This window comes from Chiloscyllium plagiosum, chromosome 16, assembly GCF_004010195.1.
Source record: "Chiloscyllium plagiosum isolate BGI_BamShark_2017 chromosome 16, ASM401019v2, whole genome shotgun sequence".
Classification (NCBI taxonomy): domain Eukaryota; kingdom Metazoa; phylum Chordata; class Chondrichthyes; order Orectolobiformes; family Hemiscylliidae; genus Chiloscyllium; species Chiloscyllium plagiosum.
Window position 1 is genome coordinate 66,178,072 of NC_057725.1, and position 24,520 is coordinate 66,202,591.

Here is a 24,520-nt window from a genome sequence, read left to right on the forward strand (position 1 = left end):
TTACTCTCCAGATGGTTGGTGTGGATTGGTTGGGCCAAAGGGCTTCTTTCCACACTGTAAGGAATCTAATCTAATCCAAATTGGAGCATGGACTGGTTGGGTCGATTGGCCTGTAAGTAGACCAGAATTCCTGATGAAGGACTTTTGCCCGAAATGTCGATTTTCCTGCTCCTCGGATACTGACTGACCTGCAGTGCATTTCCAGGACTATTCTAATCTTGACTGAAGTCTAAACAACTTTACTTAAGGAAGGGTGAGCTTCAGGCAGAAAAGACAAAAAAAAACTGGAACTGGGGTTGTCTATTGAGGAAAGCTTGGAGAAGCTAGGCTTGCAATAGCGGTTAGAAAAGGAAAAGTTCATAAGTTATAGGAGCAGAGTTAGGACAAGTCGGCCCATCCTGACTGCTCCACCATTTGATCATGACTGATATACTCCTCACCCCCATATTCCTGCCTTCTCTTCATATCCCTTCATCCCATTACCAATCAAAAATCTGTTTAACTCCTCCTTAAATTTACTACCTGTCGCAGCATCCACAGTACCTTACTGGAGCGAATTCCACAGATTTACAACCCTTTGGGAGAAGGAGTATTTCCACAACTGTTTTAAATTTGCTACTCCTTATCCTAAGACTTTGACCACTCATCTTAGAATGCCCCACAAGAGGAAACATCCATTCCACGTCTATTTTATCCATACCTTTTATCATCTTAAAAAACTCAATTTGAACACGCTTCATTCTTCTAAATTCCAGAAAGCCTTGGCCTAAACTGTTCAATCTCTTCATCCGACAAACCCCTCATGACTGGGCTCAATCTAATGAACCTCCTCTGAACTGCCTCTAATACCATTACATCTTTGTTCAAATAAGGGGACCAAAACTGCACAATATTCCAGGTGCAGTCTCACCAATATTTTGTATAATTGCAACAATACTTCCTTACCTTTATATTCTGTTCTTTAGCTACAAAAGCCAACATTCCACTCACTTTCTTTATATCTGCTGTACCTGCATGCTCGTTTTCTGTGACCCATAAACGAGTACACCTTCATCCCTCTGCACTGGAGCACCCCGAAGTCTCTCCCCATTAAGACAACAGGTCACCTTCCCAATTTCTCGGCTCAAATGCAAGATGTCACACTTAGCCACATTAAACTCCATGTACCACATTTTGGCCCACTCTTCTAACCTACCTATATTCATTTGTAAAGTTCTTATTTCCTCATTGCAATTTATCACTCTTCCTGTTTTTGGCTCATTCACAAATTTGACTATAGAACCATGGGGTCTCAGTGGTTAGCACTGCTGCTTCACAGCGCCAGGGACCCGGGTTCAATCCCAGCCTCAGGCGACTGTGTGTGGAGTTTGCACATTCTCCCAGTGTTTGCGTGGGTTTCCTCCAGGTGAACCAGTTTCTTCCCACAGTACAAAAATGTACAAGCTAAGTGAATTGGCCATGCTAAATTGCCCATAGTGTTCAGGGATGTGTTGGTTAGAGTCATTAGTTAAGGGTAAATGTAGAGTAGTAGGGGAATGGGTCCGGATGGATTACTCTTCAGAGGGTCGGTGTGGACCTGTTGGGCCTAATGGCCAGTTTCCACACTGTAGGGATTCTATGATTCCTATCCATGTTGTAGATTGAAAATAGCTAGGATCCAAGGACCAAACTCTGTGGCACTCCACTAATTACATCTTGCCATTCAGAAAAAAAAATTTATCCCAGCTCGGTCTTCTGTCCACCTGCCAGTCATCCGTCCATGCTAATAAATTATCCCTAATCCCATATAATCGAACCTTGTTAACCTTTTGTGCAGCACCTTATCAAATGCCTTCCAGAAATCCAGATAAATTACAATTACAATATCCCCATTAACCACCTTGCCTGTTACATCTTCAATGAACTCTAGCAAATTAGTCAAACATAATTTGACCTTCATAAAACCATACTGATTCTGATGGATAGCGTTTTGACTTTCCAAATGTCCTGATATTGCTTTCTTGATAATTGATTCTAACACTGTCCCAACAACAGATGTTAAACTACTGGTCTGTAATTTCCCACATTTTGCCTCCCTCCCTTTTTGAATAAGGGTGTTATATTAGCCATTCTCCAATCCACTGGAACCTTTCCCGTCCCAGGGAAATTTAGAAAGTTGACGTAAGTGAGGCAAAACATCCTAAGGGGTCTTGACAGGGTAGATGTTGAGAGGATGTTTTTTTCTTATGGAAGAATCTTAAACATCCTGTAGAAAAAAAATTAGGGGGTGCTCATTCAAAACAGAAATGAAGCAAAATTTTTGTTTCAGACAGGAGTGAGTTTTTGGAACTCCTCTAGAAAACGTGGTGGAAGCAAAGTTCTTGAATATTTTTAAGTCAGAGGCAGATATTTCTCATAATAATGGTGCTGAAATGTAATTGGGTTAGGTGGGAGTGTAGATTTGAGGTTACAATCAGATCAGCCACGATCATACTGAAAGATGTAGCCAACTCGAGAAGCTCAGTATCCTACTCAAGTTCCTAATTCATGCGTCCATATGGGCTGAAGCATAAAACCTATACAGCGAGTTTTGAGATTTGTAACTCAGGTTGAGGTTCTGGATGTAGGTTTGCTCGCTGAGCTGCGAGGTTCATTTTCATACGTTTCATCACCATACTAGATAACATTTTCAGTGAGCCTTCGGACAAAACCTCCGTATACAGGAAAACAACACATACAGACCAAATATTGAACTACAGAAGCAATCATCCCAACATGCACAAACAAACCTGCACCAGAACATTATTTCAAATGAGCCACCACACACTGCAGCACAGAAGAACTACATAGAGCAGAGGAAAATCACCTTATCAGAGTATTAAAAAGAATGGGTACCCAATGAACACAGTCCACTGATTTCTAAGCAACAAGCCCAAACAAGCAGACAAAACATGTCCAGAAACCCTAGCCACTCTCCCCTACATCAAAGACAGCTCGGAAATGACTGCCAGACTACTCAGACCCCTTGGCATCATGGTAGCCCACAAACCCACCAACACACTAAAACAGCAGCTAATGAACTTGAAAGGCCCTATACAGTCAACAATCAAAACTAATGACGTCTACAACATACCGTGCAAGAACTGTAACAAACACTACATTGGATAAACAGGCAGAAAACTAGCCACCAGGATAAATGAACATCAACTAGCCACAAAACAACATGAGTCTCTCTCATTAATATCCTTACATACAAATAAGGAAGGACACCACTTTGACTGGGACAACACATCCATCCTTGGACAAGCCAAACAGAGACATGCACGAGAATGCCTAGAAGCATGGCATTCCAACCGGAACTCTATCAACAAACACACTGACTTGGACCCCATTTACCACCCCCTGAGAAAAAGAACAGGAAATGAGATCACCACAGGTAATGACATCACCAACCCAAGGAAACCCAAACATATAAATATAAAGCAGGAAATACCACCAGTGCTTCATCCTGAGGCTCACTGAAGATATTACGTAGTATGGTGACAAAACGTCAGAAAATGATCCTTCCAGCTCAGCGAGCAAACCTACATCCAGAACCTAAACAGCCACATAAATTGGCAGGTTTTCAAACTATTGATTGGGACTCAAAGTGGGTTCCCATTCAGTACATCACTAAAAGCAGCCACTCACAAAGCAAAACATAACTGGAAAATCCAGTGACCAACAGAGGTCAGTAATCTGGGCTTTGAGGGATGGATTGCCAAAGTTTAAATGCATTAATCACTTAAAAATAACTGAATGAATACTGCCAAAGTGAACCAACAGCACTTCACTGATGTGTCCGCCTGGCATACGTGTTCAGCTCTTCAGAGGAGAACTACAACTGACAACCATCTGACTCAGAGATAGTAACTGCTGAGTCAAAGAAAAGTTAAATAGTTGAAGTTAAAAGGAACCTCTAATGGAACGATGATGCAACGGAATTCACAGTACTATCGCTGTAAAACATTGAGGCAGCGTACTGGCAGTGGTGCAGTTCTGCCATCGTACAACTCTGGGTTGCAGTTCTGGTGGGGACAAATCAGTGGCTGTATAATATTGTGTTATATACTGGCGGAGACAGGCCTGTCACTACATAATATTAAGGTGAAGAACTCGTATGGATAAGTTCGTCACTAACAGTGATGCTCTTAAGTAAGCCTGTTTGTAATTTCTCAGCGTCGTGTGATCACATCCTTTCTAATAGGCTGCAGTATTTTCCTTTTATTGATGTTAGGCTAAACAGTCTGTCATTCCTAGTTTTCTCCCTTCTTTCAATTACCCAGCAAAATGACAAAGGAGGTTTATTACTCAGAAAAATTGGGGAATAAACAAATGGAACACACATAAATGACAAATAGAATTAGGATAGGGTTTGATAAAATAGCATATGACAAGCTTGTCTGTAAAGTCAAAGTATGTGGAAAAAATGGGCAGAAAACTCTTTACAGCACAACAGGGATAAGGCAGTTCATTAGAACTTACAAAGTTGTTCTTACAGAGAGATGGCACAGACAAAACTGGCTAAACCATATTCTTTCTTGCTGTGCGTATTCCTCAATGCTGGACTGAGATGAGTGTTGGTGTAGCCAATAAGAGTGTATTTTCCAGGGTCACATAGCTGTGTTACTCAGACATCTTTCCAATAAAGGAACTCCAACATTCCCAGCCACAAACATCATGTACAGCCAATCAGGGAAGGCAGTGTGTCTATCAACTAGCAAAATTGAAAAACACAACTTACCCTTGATTACATGCTAAAAACATTTCTTCTTTTACCCTACAACTATCCATGAAGCAAGTTGTGGGGCTAGGTGACTAAAAAGTTTCCCAATGCTTTCAATCTTATGACAATAATTTCTTACAATATCTCAATATTCGAGAGGTTTCAGAGAACATCTCTGGGACACGCACTAAACAACCCCACTGCCCCTTGGCCGAACACTTTGACACCCCCTCCCACTCACCAAGAACATGCAAGTCCTGGGCCTCCTCCACCACCACATTCTACCATCACCTCCCACCTATCTTACCCCCAGCCCAACCCTCCTACCATTTATCTCTCAGCCCCCTTGCCCACCACCGTGCCCCACCCCCAACATTCCTGATGAAGAGCTTATGCTCAAAACCTCAACTCTCCTGCTCCTCGGATGCTGCCTGAGCGGCTGTGCTTTTCCAACACCACACTTTTTGACTCTGATCTTTGGCATCTGCAGTCCTCCCTTTCTCCTACTGATTAGATTAGATTAGACTAGATTCCCTACAGTATGGAAACAGGCCCTTCGGCCCAACAGGTCCACACCGACCCTCCGGAGAGTATCCCACCCCGACCCATTCCCCTACCCTATATTCACTCCTAACACCAAGGGCAATTTAGCATGGCCAATTCACCTAACCTGCACATCTTTGGATTGTGGGAGGAATCAGGAGCACTCGGAGGAAACCCACGCAGAGAAGAATGTGCAAACTCCACACAGACAGTCACCCGTGGCCAGAATCGAACCTGGGTCCCTGGTGCTGTGATGCAGCAGTGCTAGTCACTGAGCCACCGTGCCACCCCACCATTAACTTACTCACTGTACTCTGAGTAAGTTAATGGAAACCAAGTGGACACCTTTCCCATCACACTGCTAACTGAGAGCCTTAAGTGGGCATTCACGAGCCACTCAAGTACCTTTGTTAGTGTTCACCCAGTTGCAGTCAGTGACTTTGCATTCCACAAACCAGAGAATCACTCCCTGTTTGAATTGCTTTCATGCTTGCAGTGGTAGGAGAGGGTTTTGTTCAAAGGCAATTAGTGCTTCAACTAGGGACCTGGTATGAGGAAGAAAGGGAACCGCTGACAGCCACACTCATGCCCTCGCTATCAACCACCCCTGACTCCCTATATGTCACCTATCTACGGCCTGGGTCCATAAGATGTAGGAGCAGATTTAGGCCATTCAGCCCAGAGTCTGCTCCACAATTCGATCATGGTTTTACAACTCCATTCTCCTCCCTTCTCTCTGTAACCCCTGATCCCCTTACCAATCAAGAAGCCATCTCTGTCACAGAGATGTACAACACTGAAACAGACCCTTCGGTCCAACTCGTCCATGCTGACCAGATAGCCCAACCCAATCTAGCCCCACCTGCCAGCACCCGGCCCATATCCTCCCAAGCCCTTCCTAATAATATACCGTCCAGATGCCTGTTAATGTTGTAAGTGTACTTGCCTCTACCACTTCCTCTGGCAGCTCATTCCATACACGTACTACCCTCTACATGAAAAGGTTGCCCCTTAGGTCTTTTTCTATATTTGGCCCCTCTCACCCTAAACCTATGCCCTCAAGTTCTGGACTCCCCCACCCCAGGGAAGAAACTGGCTATTTATCCTATCCATGCCCCTCATGATTTTGACACTCAACAATTTGGCCTCCACAGCCCTCTGTGGCAATGAGTTCCACAGATTAACCACCTCCTGGATGAAGCAATTCCTCCTCATCTCAATTCTAAAGGCTGTTGACTCTGAGGCTGTGACCTCAAGTCTTAGTATCTCTTACTCGTGCAAACTTCTTCTTCGTGTTCACTCTATCAAGTTTCAACGAGATTTTCTCTTATTCTTCTAATCTCAGAGTACAGACCCAGATCACTCCTCATATGACAAGCCCTTCATTACCAGGATCATTCTTGTAAACCTCCTATGGACTGCACATTCATGCTTGGTTACGGGGCCCAAACTGGCTCACAATATTCCAAAAGCGCTCTAACCAGAGGTTTACACAGCCTCGGCAATACATTTCTGCTCTTGCATTCTAGCCCTTTTGAAATGAATGGTTAATGTTGTGTTTGCCTTCCTGACAGTCAACTGTACTTGCATGCTAACCTTAAGAGAATCCTGAAGTCGGACTCCCAAGCCCCTTTATGCTTCAGATTTCAAAAGCCTGTGTCTGTATAGAAAATAATCTATGCCCCTAACCTTCCTACCAAAGTGCACAACCTAACACTTTCCCACACTGAATCCTAGTTGCCACTGCTCTACCTACTCTCCTAGCGTGTCCAAGTCCTTCTGTCACCTCCCCGCTTCATGTATCTGCAAACTTAATGCCCTCAATTCCTTTGTCCAGATTTCTAACATATACCATGAATATCTGTGTCCCAACACTGATTCCTGCAGAACTCCATTCATCACTGGCTGCCATCCTGAAAAAGACCCCTTTATCCCTATTCTCAGCCTTCTGCCAGTCAGCCAATCCTCTATCCATGCCAATATCTTTGTCCTAACACCATGGGCTCTTACCTTAGTAGCCTCCTGCGCAGCACCTTTGTCACTGGCTGTGGAGAAATCCAAATAGATCACGTCCACTGGCGCTCTTTGTCTAACTTGCCTGTTACCCTCTCAAATAATTCGAATTCACTTAACAGACATGGCCTCACCTTCATGAAGCTGTGCTGACTTAACCCTATTTTAGCATGTACTTCCAAGTACTCTGCAATCCTATCCTTACTAATGGTGTCTACAATCTTACTAACGACTGAGGTCAGGCTAACCAACCTATAGTTTCCTGTCTTCTGTCTCCCTCATTTCTCAAATAGAAGTGGTACATTAGCCATTTGCCAGTTGTCTGGGACACTCCCTGACTCCAGCGATTCCTGAAAGATCACCATCAATGCCTCTTCAATCTCCTTCAGAATTCTGGGATGTAGTCCATCCATTGCAGATTATTTATCCACCTTCAGATTTTTCAGTTTCCCTAGCACCTTCGTCTTAGTGATGGCCACTACACTGAGTTCTGGTCCCTGAGCTATAGGGAGAGATTGAATAGGCTAGGGCTGTTTGCCCTGAAGCGTTGGAGGCTGAGGGGTGATTTTATAGAGGTTTATAGCATCATGAGGGGCATGGGTAGGATAAATAGACAAAGTCTTTTCTCTGGGGTGGGGGAGTCCAGAAGTAGAGGGTTTAGGGTGAGAGGGGAAGATTTAAAAGGGACTTTTTCACGCAGAGTGTGGTATGAGCATGGAATGAGCTGCCAGAGGAAGTGTTGGAGGCTGGTACAATTGCAACATTTAAAAGGCATCTGGATGGGTATATGAATAGGAAGAGTTTGGAGGAATATGGGCCAGGTGTTGGCAGATGGGACGAGATTGGGTTGGGATATCTGGTCGGCATGGATGCATTGGACCGAAGGGTCTGTTTCCATGCTGTATACCTCTATGACTATGACTATTTCATGAAAACTACATTACTGTATAGACAGGCTGGTCAGATGAGCTGAACAGCAGCAAATGAAACTTCATTTTGGAAAGTATAGGTGATGCATTTTGGAAAGATTAACAAGACAAGGGAATAAACATTGATTGGTAAGAAGCTAGTTACGGGGGATCACTGCTGTGCATGTCCATAGATCCTTGAAGGCAGTGAGCTAGTGTGGGTAAGGTGGCTTATGGAATGTTTGCCTTCATTAATCACCATTGAACACACATCAGTTCACAGAGGTACACAGTGCATTTATGGTTGCCACACAATGGGAAGGACGTGATTGCACTAGGGAGGGTGCAGAAAAGATTCACCAAGATGCTGCCTGTCCTGGAATGAATCAGTTACAAAGAGAAGCTGGAGAAGCTCAGGTTGTTTTCCTTGAGCAGTGGGATCTAATTGAGGTGTACAAGGTGGATGATGAGCATAGATCATGTAGATATGGAGAACATTTACACTTAGTATGGTAGTCAACAAGGTGTCAGGCAGAGATTCAAGTTAACACTAGGAAGTACAGTGGATTCTAGTAAACATGATGTGGAGATGCCGGTGTTGGACTGGTGTGTACAAAGTTAAAAATCACACAACCCCAGGTTATAGTCCAACAGGTTTAATTGGAAGCACACTAGCTTTCGGAGCATCGCTCTTCATCAGGTGGTTGTCTAGTAAAGATTCACTCACGGGTTTGGGAGTAGATCCAGAAATCACTGTCTAAATGGGTTGTAAAAGCAGGAACTATCAAGTAGTATTTAGCTAAATACTTGAAATGCCATAGGTCACAGAGCTATAGGCATGTTAGAAAATAGCTTCAGAACTGATGTATGTTTGATGACTGGCTTGGACATGAAGGACATTTTTTGACATTATAAATACTATGACTCTATGGGATTAATTTCTTTTCTTGTTCAGTCAGGTATCAAGGATTGTACAACATTACAAAACAAACAGTATCTATGTGCCAGTGTCAAACAGTGATACAGTGTGGTAGTCACCAGAGTAGTAAACCCAGGATGACATGAACATATTGTACACACCGGAACTTCAACCCATTGTTATACAGTGACAGCCCTCTCTAAGTGTTTATAAAGTAGTGAAGGGCATAGGCAGGTCTGCCAATATATTCCAGTGCTATACAGTGACAAGTCTATATCTAGTAATACTGAATCCCACTGACTAGAATATACTCCACATAATTTTATATTTATTTATAAAAATGACAAACAGTGACAGCCCTCTCTAAGTGTTTATAAAGTAGTGAAGAGCATAGGCAGGTCTGCCAATATATTCCAGTGCTATACAGTGACAAGTCTATATCTAGTAATACTGAATCCCACTGACTAGAATATACTCCACATAATTTTATATTTAGAGTTTTTGTGCTGTAGATCTCTACAAAAGGGCCTTCAGTCCGTTGCTTCTGTGCTGGTCAAAGATAAGCACTCAACAAATCCAATCCGTTTTCTTGCACTTCGCCCACAGCTTTGTATACCTTGACATCGCAAGTGCACATCTAAATACTTCTTGAACGTTATAAAGGTTTCTGCCTCTACCAGCCTTACAGGCAGTGAGTTTTAGATTCTCACTATCCTTTGGGTGAAAGAGTTTTTCCTCACATCTCCTCTAAACCTCTTGTCTCTCACTGTAAATCTATGGTCCCTGGTCACTGATCTCTCCAATAAGGTTTATTCCTGTCTTACCCTATTTATGCTCCACATAATTGCATACACCTTAATCATATTCCTTCTCAATCTTCTCTGCTCTAAGGAAAATAACCCCAGCTTATCCATCTCCCTTCATAACAAACTCTCTAGTACAAACAACATTCTGGTAAATCCCCTTGCACTCTCTCCAGTGTTAAAACATCCCTCCAGAACTGCTCACAATACTCTTGCTGTGCCCTAACCAATATTTTATATAGTTCCACCATAACTTTCCTGGTCTTAAACTCTAAGCCTCGGCTAATGAAGGAAACAAATTTAAAATAAAGGAATAAATGAAAACATTTCATAATGCAAAGTTCTGGAATTTTACTGTTAGATGCTCTTCAGAACTAAGCCACACTCAAGCCCAACCATTTACACTTCACTGAAATGTTAATTAAAACATTGTTATGTGCTACTTAAAATCAGGTAAAGAAATTACACAATTCAGTACATGAGCTAAGTTGATATTCCAGTCCAGTTGTGACAGTTTACTGTTTCTATATAAAGCAATATTGATTGCACTTCAAAAGTAATTTATTTAGTTCATATTTACAGAAGCTGAGGCTGTTATCAGATGCTACATTAATCTGTTATTTCCTAAATAATAAAGAAATCATTTTAAACCCAAGGTGTCTAGAAATGCAGGAAATGGGCCTGTTCCATATTGCCAGCAAATCCTGAGATCATTCCAAGCAAAAGGAGACTCACAAGGAGCTGCTGCATTCTGTGATCATCTGGATTAACTACAGTATCACATAATTCCAGCAATACAGAAAGAGGTCATTTTGCCCATCAAGTCAGCATCGAATCTTCCAAAGATCCTGCTCCTCAGATGCTGCCTAAACTGCTGTACTTTTCCAGTACCACTCTAATCAAGAATCTGGTTTCCAGCATCTGCAGTCCTTGTTTTTACCAAAGATCCTCCCACCCAGACGCACACCTCCATCCTATCCGCGTAAATCCACATTTTACCATGACCAATCCACCAAACCTGCACATCTTAAACTGTGAGAGGAAACTGTGAGAGCACCTGGAGGAAACCCATGCAAACTCCACACAGTCACCCAAGGCTAAAATCAAACTCAGGTCCCTGGCACTACGAGGCGGCAGTGCTAACCACTGAGACATCCCTAACCCATTAGACCTTCAGGAGAAAGTAGACCACATAGTAGCCTTTGATCGTTATACCAAGAGTGGTAAACACATGAATACATGGAAGTGTAGCCATGATGGAGGAGAGCAAGATGACCCTCCCACTCAACATGAGAGCTACAAACTAGACTCAGTAATAAGGAAGGCTGAATATTGCTTTCATAACCACTAGATAATCTGTTTTTAAGTGTTTATCACCTTGCGGGAGCTTCCTGTGAACAAATAGGCTGCAGAGTTTCCTAAACTAGAAGAGATGATTATTTTTGAAAAACAAAAACTGCTTTGCAATATCTATAAAGGGATGTACCCTACATCTCAAACCAAGCTGCTCCAGTAGTTCTTACACTGGTGACCATCTCAATGTGAAAAATTGCCGAGGAACATCCTGTCCACAAAAAGCAGGACAAATTCAACCGAGCCAGTTACCATCCCATTATTCTACACTCGATCAGTAGCAAACTGTTGGAAGGGATTGTTGACAGTGCAATCAAATTACACTTCTTCAACAATAACTTGTTCACTCCAGTTTGGATTCCACCAGATCCATTCAGCTCCTGATCTCATTACAGCCACAGTCCAAACGTAGACAAACGAGCTGACTTGAGACAGAGAGATGAGGGGAGGGTGACTGCCATGGTATCAATGCGATATTTGACTAAGTGAGGCCTCAAGGCACCATAGCAAAACTGAACTCAATAGGTATCAACAGGAAAAGTTTCACAGGTGGCAATCATTCCTAACACAAAGGAAGATTGAAGTGGTTGTTGGAGGTCAATGACCTCAATCACAGGAACTCGACACACAAGCTCTCAAGGTAGTGTCATAGACCCAACCATCTTCAGCTATTTCAATGATTTTCTATCATAAAGTCAAAGGTCTTTTAGTATCTACTAGATTCTATTGAAGTAAAATGGGGAATTCGGTTTGAAGAGTTAATTAAAAGAGCTCTTGTAGCTACTACCATAGGAGCAGCACGGTGGCTCAGTGGTTAGCACTGCTGCTTCACATTGCCAGGGACCTGGGTTCGATTCCAGCCTCGGGTGACTGTCTGTGTGGAGTCTGAACATTCTCCCTGTGACTGCTAGGGTTTCCTCCCACAGTCCAAAGATGTGCAAATTAGGTGAATTGGCCATGCTAAATTGACTGTAGTGCTAGGTGCATTAGTCAGGGTTAAATAGGGGAATGGGTCTGGGTGGGTTACTCTTTGGAGGTTGGTGTGGACTTACTGGGCTGAAAGGCCTGATCCATACTGTAGGGAATCTAATATAATCTGAAAACATCCAATCTTGTCTGATATCTGAAACTAAGCAAACTCAAGCATAGTTAATACTTAGATGTGATTTTTGGTCTCTGGGCTATCCAACAATGCCAATACATCAAGCCTCCTAGATAGCGCACCCTGGTGATGTATTTCTTCTACAGGGTTCCTAACCTCAATTATGACATGCAGCTCCCGTTCATAAGGTCTTCAGGTCTCCCTCAGGATGCTGCCTGTCTTTTATCAGAGCCTGATCAATATCTGGAACATAATGAACTTGGAGAAAGTGAGGACTGCAGATGCTGGAGATCACAGTCGAAGAGTGTGGCACTGGACAAGCAAAGCAGGTCAGGCAGTATCCAATCGATATTTCAGGTATAAGCCCTTTATCAGGAATCTCCAGATCTTCCCACTTCACAACAGCTGCAGCTTAGGGATCCACATCTCCACTATTGTGGATTTGAGTGGGAGGGGATGCGCCATGGCTGAGAGGGTGACCAGAGTTGGCAAATGTTCTGGGTGGTAAAGGCCTGGGCTTAATGCTGCTGCAGGAATTGGCAAACAGGGCGGCAGAGGACATCCAGTAACCACAAACATTTTTTTGGATTAGATACAACTCAACCAGCACTGAATTTCCCCTCCATTTCCTTTGACTTCACTCTCCCCAAGCCTTTTTGCTGACACAATTGGTCTCTCATATTTTCTATTCATGAACTTCTTTAACATTTTGGAGATTAAAGCTGCTCTTCCAACAAGGAGAAGGGAGAAACTCATGAGTTTGCTGAAATTCCTTCCCAAAGGCTTTTCTTTGGGTACCACAGCCCAGGTGCTGGTAGCTTTCAGCACCTTAATCAAGAACAGGCATGAGTGGTTACAGGCTACTCTATGGATACATCACAGATGTCTGTATAAACCAATTTAGTGGCAACATGGCTCAATATTGAGAATTTGAACAGATTAAAACTCCTCCGTTTTGCCTTGCTTCAGATAAGCTAACAGCGCACAGGCCAAGGAGTAAACATGGAACTATCAATCTTATATCAGTCACTAGATGGTCTCCATCCAATGAGGCCAACCACTGCAAGGAATTAAAGAAACATTGCTGATGAGTTATTGAAAGCTGGTCATTTCAGCAGAAGCTGATGTATTCTGGGAGAACATGGAAAATTCAATCCAATGCGCCCTCACAAGAGGAGATGCATTCAGTGTTCTCATTACATATAATCAATTGTTTGAAGTACATTCAGTGGGAACTGAGGAAGAAATGGATTACGAGTATTTATGATGGCCAAAAATAGGTTTATGTGCATTCTGCTGAATAATATCAGATCAGAAAGTTTCCAAAGTTTAAGAAAATACTTTGAGTCTTTATCCTTGTTTTTCAAAATCAACTAAATTCTGTATCTCAATGCACAACTTGCTAGAGGTTTGTTGCTACTCATGTTGAAATGTCCAATCTGTTCAGAAACACATGTTCCACGCCCTTAGACTGTGAACAGAAAAAGGGCATGCCGTGCTTGAGCCTTATATCATTTCAAAAACTCTCAAACTAACAACCTGTACTCTGTCAGATCAAGGACACTTGAGAGACTGTCCATTCAGAAGCAACTGCAAGCCACAATAGAACCTGCACTTTGACTATCTCTTTGCAGAGATGGTTCATGCTCTTGACAAAAGACTAGCAAAAGTGTTATAATTCAAGATGGCACATCAGGCTAGTGGACACTATTAAAAAAAACACCCACTTGCAACTTTACAATTTCTTTAACAACACCTTTCAAGGAACTTTATAAAAGCATTATCAGACATATTTGACAGAGGGCAGTTGACCAAAATCTCAACCGTGGTAGTAATTTTTCAAACCTTTATGCCCAAAGACTGAGAGAGGAACTTTCAGCACTCAGGACAGAATTAGAAGTGCACAGAGATCTTGGAAAGTTGCATGACTGGAGTGGTAAAGCAATGAAGAGGTTCAAAATGGAGAGATAAAACCATAAAGCGATGCGGAAACAAAAATTAGAAACTTTAAAAAATCAAAACAATGCTGAACCACGAGCCAGTACAGGTCATCAAGTGATGGGTGAACAGATAGGTTGTGGTCTGTATAGCCACACAGCTCTCGAATCAGCCACTGGGATAACCCTGCACAGATCTGCCAAACCAGGAAGCAAAGACTGACAGCAAATAGAACTAACACAGAGAAAGTGGGCTTCTTCACCAACCTTAGCGAAGATGGTAAACAATGTGGGAACAGAACATTAGAATGAACAGTTGACTACAAGTACAGACTTAAGAAATTATGAAGTCTCTTCCCTGGATGGGGGCTTCCAGAGTTAGAGGGCATAGTTTAGGGTGAAAGGCGAAAGATGTAAAAGAAGCTATGGGGCAATTATTTCACGTATGGAATGAGCTGTCAGAGGAAGTGATGGTGGGCTGGGACAATGACGAGATTAAAAGGCGCCCGGATGGGTATATGAATAGGAAGGGTTTAGTGGAATATAAGTCAAGTGCTGACAAATGGGACTGGGTTAATTTAAGATATCTGGTTGGAATGAAGGATCTGCTTCTGTGTTGTATATCTCTATGACTCTATGTTACCTTTTGAATTGGGGATTGACACAATTTTAACACAAGCCTCAAGAAACATGAGCACATAACCCCAATTGACACATTAATGTGACGAGGGATTGAGCACTGCTTTTACACAGACACAGATGGTCTGACTACCTCTGTGGTAAAATGGGAGGTAGAGTAAAAGGACTCACCGTGCTACTCAAAAAGAGGGGAGCTCTGCTTAGTGTCATAACCAATCTTGATAACTGAACCCAATATCACAAAAACAGACTTAATAGCGATTGCTGGTTGTGGGATGTGCATCACTGTATAGCTATGTGATTACAAGGATTTGAAAAGTGCTCAGTGGCCTGCATCTCACTGTGAGACACCCAGAGATGTGCAAGGAGCTGCATAAATCCTAATCCTGGATCTGAGCAGCCCAGGGGGTATGGGGAAGAGGCCGGTTTTAATGCCCTGAGGGCCTCCATTGAGTTGCGAGGTGGGTGTGATCCTACCCCGAGAGGGAAAGGGACCTTGTGCTCCCACTAGCAGCTCAGGCGGATGGCGGAAGCTCGCTACGCTGATGGACGTGGACACCGTCCAATCAGGGAGCACCGTACCGGCGCATCCCACCCACTATCACTGTCACTGAGCAGGACTGTCCAGTGGGCGCGGCGGAGGTGGGCGGGGTTTAGGTGCTGGGCGGGGTTTAGGTGCGGGGCGGGTGGGGAGCAGGACTGTCCAATGGGCGCGGCGGAGGTGGGCGGGGTTTAGGTGCGGGGCGGGTGGGGGAGGGTGAGGTGTGAAGGCAGCGCCGTCTCCCCGGGGCCGGGCCCTGAGCCTTGGGCCCTGTCACAGAGGCAGCAGCCACCCTCACATACCCTTTAGTGTGCGCGTGCTCCTCTTCATTCTCACAGTCGCTGCCGCAGCCGTCCAGCTCCTCCGCATCTTTTGTTGCTGTCTCATGATCGTCTGCCATGATTCGGGGATCGACCGCGATCGGGCGACTCACGAAGCGACGCTGCCGCTGATTGGCCCGGCGTCCCTCCCGCCCCCTTCCTCCGGCGGTGCCTTTCCCATAGGTCCACGCTACGCATGCGTCGGCGCCGTGTGGCGGGGACAGCGGGAGGTTGGGAAATGCGGCATGCTGGGAATTGTAGTCCTCCGACCGCGGGTGGCACCGCTGGGGCAAGCAGATATGTCATCATAGAAACTACAAATACCAGCATGCAACGCGAGCCGCTTGGAACAGAAGTATTTTTAACCTTTTAAATTCGGAAATAGATGTACAAATGTCCAAGAGAGGAATGATAAGCTGTTCTGAAGTGCAATTCACTCCTTTCTAGTAACAAATATATGTACACCCACATACACTCCCAAACTGCACGGTCTCAACTCAGTAACCTGGATTCTGGGGCGGGCTGAGTAAAGTTCAGACTGATTGGTCGTTTGTTGGACACCCGGCCAATTAGCGAGCGGCTTCTTTCTGTGTGCCCCGCCCCCCCGCTTCTCGTCTTGTGGGCCCGAGGCGCCGGGAGTCGGTTTAAAGTGAGTCGGTCGGTCGGTCGGGATGGGTTTGGTACTGCGAGCCGGGGTTGGTGACAGAGGAGGCCTGCCCTGTCAGCTCGGTTTCTGGCCCGGTGTCCCCCCCCCCCCCGGGCTCCTCTCTGCTCCCTCACCCTCCCCGTGTCACCTGAGGACCCACCCCCCTCTCACGGCTCCTCCACTACCCCCCGGCTGCCTTCGGTCTGACACTTCCAGCTCCGATGGCACGTTGTTAAGGTCCTGCCTTTAAACTCGGTCCAAGGCCCAGTTGCAGTCTGTGCCCATCGTGGAACGGTTACAGCACAGAGGCTATTCGGCCGGTTGTATTCCGACCATACAAGGTAGGCAAGCAGGAGGCTGCAAGAACGCAGCAAGCCAGGCACTATTAGGAGGTGGAGGAGTCAACGTTTCGGGTGTAACCTCCTGCTTGTCTACTTTGAATTCCCGCATCTGCAGGGTTTTTTGTCTCTAAGTTGCAAGTACAAAACAAGATGACTTTTAATGTAATGGAAAGTCCCACCAGGGATTCTCTGCATTCGAGGCTGTGCTTAAAATTTATCCGATGTAGAGACTGTCTCCATTATTCATGCTAACAATTTCACTACACTACACAATCTTGTAGCCTTACTCTTCCCTACAATCCTGTCGCTGCAAACTGCCCCTCAAACAACGATTTTGTTTTATTTATCCTGCTGATTGAATGAGCTCTCATATGCCCCATATTTGGCCCTTAAATCCTGGGTGGGAATTGAGCCTGAAGTTTTTGGCTGAGGCAGGGGCCAGAACCTTCTGCACTGCAAAACCACCTTGTATAAGATTGGAACAAATCTCCTTGGCCTTTCAAATACAAGGAGGATGAGATACTGAATTAAGGTTTTGGGCAAGAGATGCAGGGTGAGTGTGAGGAAGAACTTGAACTATATGTTGGAGTGACTTGGAACTTGCTTCTCGTGGCTGGTGAAAGTGGAAACAATCAATACTTGGAACAGAGGTTGAAGGACAGGGAGAATTAATTGAAGTGAGCAAAGCTATGAGGGGACTGGATAGGAAGAACTCCCTTATCAGAAGGGTCAATTACCTGTGCTCTAGATTTAAAGTGTTTGCCAGAAAGCTTGGAGAGCATATGGTGGTAGGATGGAGAATCAACCAGAGAATGGTAGGCATTTGATACTTACTGCCTGAAAGGATAGAGTCATAGAACTTTGCAGCGTGGAAATAAAGCCATGAGTTCATTATGCTTGTATGGTCATCAAGCACTTGACTAATCACACTATCCAGTACTTGGCCCATTACCTTGTGTACTATGGCATTTCAAGCAGTCCTGCAGCCCTTTGACCCGTGAAGTGCTATTCCAATCCTATTTCCCAGTACTTGGCCTATAGTCTTGTTTGCTTTGGTATTGTGAGTGTAAACCTAAATACTAAAACGTTAGAGAATTGGCTTGTGGGTAGGAAGCTGTGACTGGCATAAAGAGGTTTTGTTTTTTACAGATTGGTGACCAGTGGGGTTCCACAGGGATCAGTCGTGGGACTACAACTGTTTTGGCAATAAATGTCTTGAAAGAAGGGAGTGAATGTATTGTATGAAACGGTTGTTTTACGTGCAAGGGCGAAACAGTGTGGGACTGTGTGTATGGCAGTTTAGGAAATGAAAGGTGATCTCTGGAAATAGGCTTGATACAGGAAGAATGTTCCTGATGTTGGCGAGGTCTAGACCTAGGGGTTACGGTCTATGAATAAGGGATAAATCATTCAGCACTGAGATGAGGAAGAATGTATTCACCTAGAGAGTTGTGAACCTGTGGAATTCTCCACCACAGAAAGCTATTGGGGACAGTTCATTAAATATATTCAAGAGGGAGTTGGATGTGGCCCTTGTGTCTAAAGGGGTCAAAGGGTATGGTGAGGAAAGCTGACATGGGATACTGAAAATACATGAGCAGCCATGATCATATTAAACAGTAGTGCAGACTGGAAGGGCTGAATGACCTACTCTTACACCTACTTTTTATGTTTTATCTCATTGAAACATGTATGATTCTTAAGGGGTTTGACAGGGTGAATACTGATAGGATGTTTCCCCTCATGGGAGAGTCTGGGACAAGAAGACATAAGCTCAGAATAAAGGACGCTAATTTAGGACTAAGAATTTCTTCTGAGGGTTGAGATTCTGGAGCAATATGAGGTGGAGCTAATGTGAGAATCTAAGGCTGAGATAGGTGAATTCCTACTCAGTAGGGAAATCAAGGATATGGAATAGTGGACTCTTTATCACTCATCATGCTTTTGAATGAAGAAACAGGCTGGCGGGGCCAAACAACTTACTCCTGTACCTATTTCTCATGCTCTTATTTGCCTTCTCCACTGCCTGCTGCACCTGCAGGCTTACTTTCAATGACTGGTGTGCAAGCACACCCAGGTCTCATTGCATTTTCACCTTTCCCAATCTATTGTCATCTGAATGGATAATTTCACCATTATGCATTTTGTAATTCATCTGCAATGTATTCATCCATCCCTCAACTTGTCCAAATCACACTAAGGCATCTCTGCATCCTTCCCTTGGTTCACCCTCCCACCTGGTTTTGTGTCATCTCAAATTTAGAGATGTTACATTTAGTTCCCTGGTCTACATCATTAATATATATTGTGAATAGCACTGATTCCTGTGGTGCCCAACTGGTCTCTGTTAAAAAGACCCGTTTATTTCTCCTCCTCGTTTCCTGTCTGCCAACCAGTTCTCTGTCCATGTCAATACACTACCCCCCAATCCCATGCACTTAAATTTTACATGCTAATCTCAAATGTGGGACATTATTGAAAGCCTTCTGAAATTCCAGGTAAACAACATCCATTGGGTCCCCCTTCTCAACTGTACAAGTTACATCTTTGAAAGGTTCTAGTACATTTGCCAGATAAGATTACCCTTTTGTAAATCCATGCTGTCTTTGTCTGGTCCTTGATCCCAAGTATTCTGCCATTAAATATTTTGTAATGGAGTCTAGCATTTTCCCCATCACCAATATCAGACTAACTGGTCTATAATTCACTGTTTCTCTCTCTTTCCTTTTTTAAATACTGGGTTATGTTAGCTATCCTTGAATCCATAGCAACTGTTCCAGAGTTTATAGAATCTTGAAAGATGACCACCAATGCTTCCAGTGTTTCTAGGGCTACTTCCTTAAATACTCTGGAATTATGGATTATCAGAACTTGGGGATTTATTGACTTTGAGCTCATAAATTTCCCTGATACCATTTTCCTACTTGTATTGATTTCCTTTAGTTCCTTCCTCTCACTAGACTGTGTGTTCCATAACATTTTGTCCTCCTTCGTAAAAGCAGAATTAAGCAAAGTATTTTTAATTGGTCTATTTGTCTTCACTTACTCTTTTTCTTCAAATACCTAAGATGCTTTTAGAATCACTTTTCATTATTTCTCTCATACCCTATTTCCCCCTTATTAATCAAACCCTTTGTCCTCCTTTTTCTGAAATCTGAACTGGTGAAAATCCTCATGTTTGCTTCTTTGTTTGTCCGACTTGGATGTCGTTTCTTTGGATCTAATACAGCCACTACGTTCCCATGGTTGAACCACCTTTTCCTTCTCTACTCTAAATGATACAGCCACAATCTGTCTAGTCTCTCTTAACAGCTGGAATGCTCCAGCCCAGCAACATACTGATGAATTTCTTCTGCACTGTCTCTAATGCAGTCATGCCTTTGCAATAATGCGGTGAGCGGAGGTGTAGCTATGGCTTAACTGACAGTTTATTCAGCACCATCATGGCTTACATACTATTAATATCTTGAATAACAAAGATAAGTATCCAATATGCCACCTTAATCATTTTTTCGACCTTCAAGGTTCTGTGGACCTAGGTACCAAGGTTTCTCTGATCTCCTGTATTTCGCAGGATTCTACCATTCAACATCCCTTGCCTTGCTAGTCCTTCCAAAATGCATCACCTCACACGTTTTTGGATGAAATTCTAATTACCCTGTTCCTCCTGTCTGACCAGCCCTAAAGTCTTAGGCTTTCTTCCTTGATATTTACCATGCCACCAATTTTTCTATATTCTGCAACCTTACCGATTATATCTCTCATAACGAGTCTCATTTTAAAAGGTGGTTTGGGGTGCATCTGAAGTTCTGTAACCTTCCTGGATGTGGAACAATGCTGGGAAATGGCATTGGCTCATTTTAATGTAGTCACAGTGGGCAATGTGGCTTCCTGTGTTGTGAAAAGAAGAAGAATGTGCAGGGATTTGAGGAGAGTGAGTGGCAGTACATGAATTCCTCCTTAGGAGTGCCTGCATGGGCATGATGGGTTGAATAGCCTTCTGTTCTGTAACAGTCAACAGGAAATTGGATGTGCACTAGATGGAAATAAACCAGAAGGGTTACAGTAATGAAGCAGGAGAATGGGTCTGGATTACGCTGTGTGGAGTTGCCATGGACTTGATTGGCCAAATGGCCTTCTTCCATGCTCTGCTTCATCCGGTTTCCTCCCACAATCCAAAGATGTGCAAGTTAGGTGAATGGCCATGCTAAATTGCCTGTAGTGTTATGTGGAGTAGTCAGGGTAAATGTAGGGGAATGGGTCTGGGTGGGTTGCTCTTCGGAGGGTCGGTGTGGACTTGTTGGGCTGAAGGGCCTGTTTCCACACTGTAGGAAATCTAATCTAATCTAAAAAAAGTAAGACTGTTTAATTGACAGTATAGTATTGATTACTATTGATCTTTGAATGCATGGAAATCCGGTGAAATGAGAAAAAATGCTTTTAAGATGTTTCCTGTGCAGCAGTACATGAGTTTGTTGCCATTGGAGCAGTGTTTTTGAAGTTGACTGCTTCATATTTACATTGCAGGCTGCTCTGCCCTACTTATTGTTCAAGTTCAGTACATTCAGCATGCCCAGCTGTTCTCTAGATGTATTCCTGTTCTCCCTGCAGACCTTTCCAACTAAAACTGAACTCATAGCTGCTTCAGCGGCATGGGCCAACATAAACAACCTTTAGCCTTTATAAGATGCAAAGTAAATCAGTGTAAAAAGGATGATGTCTCTCATCACCAGAGGCAAGTAGACCATCTTGTTTATATTGCATAGCAAACCCAGAGACAGGTCTGTAATGTAAATCGTTGCAGGGAAGGGTGTGGCCCTGCAGAACTCCCTATATTTTAACAATGTAACTACAGCATTCTCCAAATCCGTAAAGTCAAGGTCGGATATAAATGATTTCAATATCTCCCCCCACCTTCCAATTCCCATCACCCCATAGACTCTTTTGTCTTGTGATCCTTTCATTGTACCAGATGAAAGAATCACCTGAGCTTCTTTTTATTGATGCTGCAACTAACTTTTCCAGTTGATTGATGGCGCTGTGCTGTGCCTAGCCTGATAATCTTGTCTGCGGCATTTTCTCACTCCTTGTGGACTATGGCCCTTCTGCTTTATGAAAGTCTCTTGGAAGCACTAATCTTGGCTGTTTCTTCAGGCACTATGAGGGCAATGTAAATCTGAAGGTGATTAATCACTTAACTGTTCAGGGATTGGATAAACCCAGTAAACTGTTCAATTTATACATCTTTAAACTTCCCTTTTTGCTACTTTCTCTGCTACAGTAAAGTCCTGCTGTTTGTGGAAATATATTCCCAGAAAACTCTGCAGATGAATTTTATAATAGAAGTCAATTGGATAAGTTCCAACCACCAGTTCCAAAATGTTGGTAAATACAATGATTGTTTCAGTGAATAAACTAAATAAATGAATTACTTTAACAACTCCAAAAAATAAAGTTTAGCTATCGGTTCAATGCAAGCTGCTAATGATGATAGTCTCACTTTGAATTGAAATATTAAGAGATTTCTTCAGTTTATTTAAATCGATTTAGTTAATGTTAGACATCTCTTTATAGATAAAGCCAGGTGAAATCTCCTAGTGTGTAGCGATGAGACCCATAACAATTGTGAGCATTGGCATCACATTGGGTAATTATAGTGTTCAAAATCCTTCTTGCAGGCATAAGAATTCGCAAATGATGAAGATGTAATCAGCAAATCTTTGTATTTTTAATTTTTATTTATATGTGAAAACAAATATTAATTATCAATGGTAAAATAAGCGCATTTCTATTGCATTGATCATGTCCTCTGTATTTCATAAAGAGCTAATGAAATATAATTTGCAGTGTGGAAGAAATATTTTAATATAGATAGCTCAGCCAACTTATTTGTGTCGAGCAATTTCTCACCAACAGCAATATGATAATGACCATATAATTTGTTCATGTTATTGGTTGAGAGATAAATATTGTTCTGGTATCAGAATGAATAGCCCCCTGCTCTTCAACTAGCAAGTACAGTTGGACTGCAGTTTTTAAAAATGGTACCTGTGGAAATGATATTCACTCAGTATTGCAGAGAAATATCTGCTGGTGGTATTGGGTATAATTCATTCTTTCTCTTTCTGTCTCTCCCTCTCTCTCTGTCTCTTATCTGCCAACCCACCAACACAGACCCTTATTTGCCCCCATGCTTCCATTCTGGCAAGTCTGAGGCCATTTGTGACTTTCCGTTACTCCATCTCCATGTGACACTCAGGGCAACCTTATCATTGAGATTGTTGATGGATGTTCAACTTCTTTTCTTCCCGTCTAAATATATTGTTGCCCAAGTATTTTGGATATATTTTGCATTATTTCCAGCTCTTAAGTTAGAGCTGAGATAAAATCTATCCTTTGCTCTCTGCAAAGCTTGTTACCATATCACTGGAGCTCTAGCTATGGCTGTTAAACACGTGCCTACAATAAATCAAATGACAGTTGGATCGGAGTACATGACTAGAAGTTGCTGCTTTCTCCCACTCATGCTTTCGGTTTTTCTCTTGTAAAGATGCTGATCTGCTGATCTACCCTTTTTATTAGGTTTTGTTGAGGTGTTTAACCATGGGAAGTGTCTCTGTCGATTCCAGTGCTCCTCTAATGTGTTTGCACAAAAATCATCTTTGTCCACCAATTAATAGAAACACATTGACGATTGTCACTAGTGTCAAAGTCCACAGGTAGCTGGAGGACTACTGGAGTCCATGGAGTTTTACTGTTCAAAATTGCTGGAAAAACTCAGACCTCTCTTCCTCCTCAACAGGAATATGAATGTCTAGCAGAGAACAGGAAGAAAACTGTTTGAGAGGTAGTGGAATAAAGTAGAATAGAGGCAAAGCTTATGTCATGATGGGATTCTGTCTAATGTGTGTTCACTGCAGTCATGATTTATTTAGCAATTCATTAGGATTAGATTCCCATGTATGATCCTGATGGTATTAGACATACCAGATAAAATTTAGCATATTATTTATTGAATGGAAATTTACTTTCTTCATGCATTGACCAAAAACGGTGTTATCCCAATGGAAAATGTTCTCTTTACTCCTTGCCCCTTCGCTCTTCCTGAAGACAAAGTATTACCTCATTATTGGAATCATATTTACCTCTGGCACACTAGGCATATGATCTGCATTCGTGTGTGACTGAGAGTCTGTTTGATTCATGGAAGAGTGCACCCCTATACTCAACTGATGTTCTCAGAGTTGCACTGGAAGTTATTAATGATCTGGACCAAAACCAATACCTCAGTGCTCCTAATTTCAGCTATTTATGGGGTTCCACCACCATGTGCACTGAGGGAGTGCATAGACGCAAGAAATTTCATTAAAATCCTACTATGTTACACAATGGCTACAATGACATTTTTCAGTCTGGCAGAGCAGATATATGTGCTTCCCTACTCTGCACAGAATAGTAACTCAATCTTTCTACTCCCATATTAGAAAGAAAATGTTCCTGGTTGGCCTGACTGGTGGGATTGCTTCAGGGAAAAGCACAGTTGCTGCTGTGTTCCGTGAACTTGGATGCCCAGTCGTGGATGCTGATCAGATAGCAAGACAGAGTAAGTTTTAAATATCACAGAAACAAGCTTTTTATGATATGAGACTACTGTGAAGTGTAAAGATTGTTGTTTCTCTTCCTTGAAGTTTCCCTCCCTATTGAAGTATCA

The 24,520-nt window shown here is 43.0% G+C and overlaps 2 protein-coding genes across 3 annotated transcripts in view; one reads left to right on the plus strand and one right to left on the minus strand.

Moving 5' to 3' along the window:
* Positions 1–16,110, minus strand: part of LOC122557981 (glycylpeptide N-tetradecanoyltransferase 1-like) — a 79,060-nt gene extending 62,950 nt beyond the window's left edge. The window contains exon 1 of the mRNA XM_043706284.1: positions 15,805–16,110. Coding sequence (XP_043562219.1) covers positions 15,805–15,902 — 98 coding nt within the window. The 5' untranslated portion in view covers positions 15,903–16,110. The remainder of the gene's footprint in view (positions 1–15,804) is intronic.
* A 243-nt stretch (positions 16,111–16,353) lies between these two features.
* dcakd (dephospho-CoA kinase domain containing) overlaps positions 16,354–24,520 on the plus strand; it is a 29,418-nt gene continuing 21,251 nt past the window's right edge. The window contains exons 1-2 of one of the 2 annotated variants that reach the window (XM_043706285.1): positions 16,354–16,471; positions 24,294–24,412. In XM_043706285.1, coding sequence (XP_043562220.1) covers positions 24,301–24,412 — 112 coding nt within the window. In that variant the 5' untranslated portion in view covers positions 16,354–16,471; positions 24,294–24,300. Of the gene's footprint in view, positions 16,472–16,522; positions 16,810–24,293; positions 24,413–24,520 lie in introns of those variants that run through there. The other variant, XM_043706286.1, reaches the window with a different exon arrangement.